General features: G+C 37.3%; 1 protein-coding gene across 1 annotated transcript in view; it reads left to right on the top strand.

Moving 5' to 3' along the window:
* Positions 1-5,525, top strand: part of LOC105989752 — a 34,480-nt gene that overhangs the window by 10,916 nt on the left and 18,039 nt on the right. Inside the window, exons 2-4 of the mRNA XM_013021935.1 lie at positions 1,319-1,388; positions 1,497-1,570; positions 3,069-3,559. Of these exons, the coding sequence (XP_012877389.1) occupies positions 1,332-1,388; positions 1,497-1,570; positions 3,069-3,559 (622 nt within the window). The 5' untranslated portion in view covers positions 1,319-1,331. The remainder of the gene's footprint in view (positions 1-1,318; positions 1,389-1,496; positions 1,571-3,068; positions 3,560-5,525) is intronic.

Here is a 5,525-nt window from a genome sequence, read left to right as displayed (position 1 = left end):
AAAAAAAAAAAAAAAAGTTAAAAAAAATCTTGTTTCCATTTCCTGGAGTTCATTTTGATAAATATTTTTTATTTTATTTATTTTTTGTTTGGTCATGGGGCTTGAACTCAGGGCCTAGGTGCTGTCCCTGAACTCTTTTTCCTTAAGGCTAGCGTTCTACCACTTTGAGCCACAGCACCACTTCTGGTTTTCTAGTGATTTATTAGAGATAAGAGTCTCTGGGCCTTTCCTGCTTAGGCTGGCTTTGAACTGTGATCCTCAGATCTCAGTGAGCTATCAGTGCTGTGCCTGCTAAATACAATTTTATATGATCAAATGCACATAAGCATTGTGCCTTTGTGTTCCTCTCTAAGATATCCTCCTCTGGTCTCACTGTGAATGCCTAGAGTACTGTATAATTTATCATATCCCGGTGTATTTTAGTTTTAGCTTCCACATATGAGAGAAAACATGCACAAACAAACTTTTTTTTTGCCACTGCACAGTTCTAAACCAAATATGATTTTTGATCCCTAGAGAACAGTTGTCAATACCGGGAGGCACTTTCTATTGTCCCATCTAGTGAGGGGTATGTTAGTAGCATCTGGTAGGTAGAAACAAGGGTTGCTGGTGCTAAACATCCTTTATTTATTTATTTTTTTGTTTTTGGGTCCGGTCGTGGGGCCTGAACTCTGGGCCTGGGCACTGTCCCTCAGCTCAAGGCTAGCACTCTATCACTTGAGCCACAGCGCCACTTCGGGCTTTTTTCTTTTTGCTTATGTGGTGCTGAGGAATCCCGAACCCAGGGCCTCTGGCATGCAAGGCAAGCGCTCTACCACTGAGCCACCTTCCCAGCCCTGGTGCTAAACATCCTATAAAAAGAAAAGAAAAAGAGTCCCAAGGGCTTTCCTATCTAGGGTGGCTTCAAATTATGATCCTCAAATCCCAGCCTATTGAGTAGCTAGGATTACACTGGCACCCAGCTGTTTCCAGAACTTTTTTTTTTTTCTTTTAGGTCATGGGTCTTGAACTCAGGGCCTGAACACTGTTCCTGAGCTGTTTTGCTCAAGGCTAGTGCTCTACCACTTTTAGCCACTTCCAGTTTTTGAGGGATTAGAGATAAGAGTCTTACAGAGACTTTTCTGCCTGGGTTGGCTTCAAACCATGATCCTTAGATCTCAGCCTCTTAAGTAGCTAGGATTATAGGCATGAGCCATCAGCACCTGGCTTCCAGAACTTTTTTTTTTTAATCATTTAAACCTTAAAGCCATGGAGTACTTTGAAATATCACCTAAAGATATGATAACTTATCTTCAGATTTCCAATCTCCTCTTCTTAGGTCTCGTGGGAGAATGGAGGGATCTCATAAAGCTACTTCAGATACTGGATCCATCTATTTCTTTGATCAGGTAATAGTGTTCCTCTATTTCATCAAATTATAGTTACTTATTAGAAAAACAACTCATTTTTGCATAACATTTCTTATATCTTAATTGCAAACATTTCTTTCATTTTAGTTGAAACCTAAAACCAAAAAATGGAAAAAAGAAATCTATGAGGACCAGTTTTCCCACTTAACTGAAAATTATGGGTAAAATATTTGGATTCTTTAGTTTTTGTGTTACTTTATATTTGTAAGAATTTATACAATGCCCAAGAACATTGGTCTTTCATTCCCATTTCTTCCCTCATTCCTGCCAAACCAAAGAATTGCCATTTCAAACCTGACCATGAGATTAGTCACTAGCTAATTATGTTAGCTATATAGTCAGTAGTATGGTTTCCTTACTATTCTGCAACAAACCCAGCCTCATTTCTTGCTTGGGAAATTTTCACTAGATGTTGCCTCTGTTTTCTGCATAGTTTGCTCTTCATCCCCTTCAACTTTTTATTTAAGTAGCATGTTTGTAATGAGACTTTTTTGTTTGACAGTTGTGGGGCCTGAACTCTGGGCCTGGGCACTGTCCCTCAGCTCGTCAGCTCAAGGCTATCGCCCTACCACTTGAGCCACAGCCCCACTTCCGGCTTTTTTCTGTTTATGTGGTGCTGAGGAATCGAACCCAGGGCCTCATGCATGTGAGGCAAGCACTCTACCACTGAGCCAACTTCCCAGCCCCTGTAATGAGACTTTTTAAATGATCTATTTCAGATTTCTACTGTTCCTGCCATTATTAACTTTTTTGTTGTATTTATTACTTTCCAGTGTTCTAAGTGATAATACCATTTATTTGTTTATTTACTTATTTATTCTCCCCTCAAGAAAGGATTGGTCTTAATCACTTCTCTGCTCCCAGTTCTTCAAATAGTATTTATATAGAATATGCCTATTAAACATTTGTAGTTACCAATCATGAAATGTGTCAAAGCTCACAAAGATGAATGAATTAATGGAATTAGTCATTCCACTTTTTTATCCTATACTTGCTACATTTTCTTTTTTTTTTTTGGGAGAGGGGTCCAGTTGTGGGTTTTGAACTCTGGGCCTGGGCACTGTCCGTTAGCTCTTCAGCACAAGGAGAGCACTCTGCCACTTGAGCCACAGTGCTACTTCCGGTTTTCTGGTGGTTTACTGGAGATAAGAGTCTCACAGACTTTCCTGCCTGGGCTGTCTTTGAACCGCAATCCTCAGGTCTCAGCTTCCTGAGTAGCTAGGTTTACAGGTGTGAGCCAATGGCACCTGGCTTTGGGATATGTCTTGAGAAGCCTGTTTGGAAACACTCAGTACTGCCTTATACAAAAAAAAATAATAATAATGTTATAAGCCATGTGCCAGAAATCAAGGTTTGAAGCCACCAGGGTAGGAAGTCTGAGAGACTCTCTCTCAGTTTCAATTAACCACCAGAAAATGGGAGTGGTATTGTGGCTCAAAGTGACATAGTGCTAACTTTAAGCAAAAGAGTTCAGGGACACTGCCAAGGCCCTGAGTTCCAAGCCCCACAATCGTCACTCCCCCAAAAGAAAACAACCCCAAAACATTTTGTGCATTATGCATCTTTTTAATCATATTTTAATCCAACAATATGAATTTCTAGAAAGAAAATTACATCATTAATGTAAATGTTTTTAATGCTCACATATGTTCTTTACAGTCATAAGAAGAAAAAATCAAAAGAACAAAAGCTTACCAGAGTGGGTACAGTAGCTTTAATTAAGGAAAAGGATAAGTCCCATTCTCTTGGTTTCTCAGAATCTCCTAGAGTGCTCAGCCTTTCTCCAAGTCCTAAACTCTCCAAAATGTACTTGCAAAAGAACCTACTTGAAGAATACAAACTAACGGCTCCTGAAATACTATATGAACTTGGGAAAACATTGCAGAAATATGCTGAGTACCAAATGACTTTTCCTGTGGGGATTGAGAATCTCATGAATTATAGTTGGCAAGATTTTACAGAAGATACTACACCTACAACACCAGAGCAAGACAAAGCTTTACACGGAGATTCCAGTTCCAGTACCATCATTGACTCGAACAATTTCAAAATCAGCAACAATCCAAAAGAAGAACTTCATAAAGAAAATCATCTGGTTAAAGCCAAAAAAGGTCTCCATGTTGTACCAAGTAAACCTTTGGGAAAAATGTGTAAGTAGATGATATTTGTTACATTTATTAGTTATAGTCTGGGATAAATAAATAAAAGCTAGTAAGTGAAATATTGGCAAGGCAATACTTATATATTATTTTAATGTTATTGGGTTTGTGTTAATCATTCTAGTAAGTGAAGAATAATGAATAATGAATGTCAGGTACAAGAGTTCATGGCATTTTCAATAAAAGCATCCACTAGGCTTTACCAGATTCTGCATTTTATGATGTCCTTGAGATTTTCTTCTAGCAGGAAGATTCAACAGAAATGCAATGCTGCCACAAAGATATTCTTAATCTAAACTATACTTTAAGATAATTGTACTTCCAATACAGTTATGAGAAATAACATAAAGACATGAAGAGACCCGTGGGTAATTTACCTATTTTCTCCACATAACGTCTCACAAAACTATAGCATAGTATCATGTTTGAGTGTTTTCTAGTGGTTGCTATTGTTGTTTTTTATGTAGGTATTCATGGCTATAAATTTTCCTCTAAATCTTGCCTTTTCTATATCCCAGAGGTCCTGATAGGATGTGTTTTCATTAGATTCTAGGAACTTTTTGATTTTTCCTTTTATTTCATATGTCATTCAACAGCATATTCAGTCTCTATGTGCTTGTGTATTTTCTGTTCTATTATTTTGCTCTTAAGCTCTAGTTTAATTCCATTATGGCCTCATAGAATGCAAAACATTATTTCAATTTTTTAATATTTGCTAAGACTTGCTTTAAGTCTTAGGATATGATCTATTTTGGAGAAAGTTCCATGGGTTGCTGAGAAGAATGTATATTGTGCCACTGCTGGATGAAATACCCTGTAGATAGTTGTTAAGTCCATTTAATCTATAGAGTCATATAATTCTAAGATTTTTTTTTATTTTTTGGGTTTGGATGTTTTATGTATTCATGAGAGTGGGGTATTGAACGGTCCCACTATTATTGTGTTGTGGTTTATCAGAGCTTGTAAATCTAGAAGTGTTTGTTTAATGAACGTGGATGTGCTACTATTTGATGTATATATGTTACAAATTGTAAATTTCTTTGCATGGATCATTCCCTTTTAAATAGAAAATGACTTTCTTTGTCTTTTCTGATTGATTTTAAGTTGAAATCTAATTTATCAGATTTTTTGTGATGCTTCTATCCTCATCCTTTCCTATATATTTCTGTTTTTTATTTTCTTCTGTGAGTAGGATTCCCTAAAGTATGTTTTGCAGTTCTGAATAGTCATGAATTATGTTAGCTTTTGTCTATCCTGGAAGTTTTTTATTTTTCCATCATTGTTTTGTTGAATATTGATACTTAGCTTCACTGGGCAAAACAATCTAGGTTGGCGATTGTTGTCTTACAGGGCTTGAACTGTTTTTTCCATGTATTCCTTAGATTTAGTATCTGTGTTAAGAAATAGGCTCTTATTTTAATAAGATTGCCTTTTTTGTTGTTGCTGGTGGTGGTGGTGGTCATGGGGCTTGAACTCAGGGCCAGGGCACTGTCCTTGTGCTTTTTTGCTCAAGGCTAGTACTCTACTACTTTGAGCCGCTGTGCCACTTCTAGTTTCCCTGTGGTTAATTGGAGATAAGAGTTTCACAGACTTTCTTGTCCAGGCTAGCTTTGAGCCATGATTCTCAGATCTCAGCTTACTGGGTAACCAGGATTAAAGGTTTGAGCTACTAATATCCGGCTTAGGCTTGTCACTTTACTTGTCATCTCTTTTTGCAGCTTCCAATATTCTTAGTTTGTTCTGTAATTTTAGTGTCTTTACTATAGTGTGTAAAAACACATTTGGAGTTCTGTAGGCTACCATCACATTGATGGTACTCTCTTTTTCAAGATTGAGGAAGTTTTTTTTTGTGAAAATATTGTACAGAGGGGTTACAATTACATGGGCAAGATAATGAGTACATTTTTTATCAAGCATTGTAGCCTCCTCCTTTGTTTCCCCTTCCCATTCCTTTCCA

The sequence above is a fragment of the Dipodomys ordii genome, unplaced genomic scaffold, assembly GCF_000151885.1.
Source record: "Dipodomys ordii isolate 6190 unplaced genomic scaffold, Dord_2.0 Scaffold3, whole genome shotgun sequence".
NCBI lineage: Eukaryota > Metazoa > Chordata > Mammalia > Rodentia > Heteromyidae > Dipodomys > Dipodomys ordii.
Note: the sequence above shows the minus strand (reverse complement) of the source record. Positions and strands in the feature narration are given on the sequence as shown.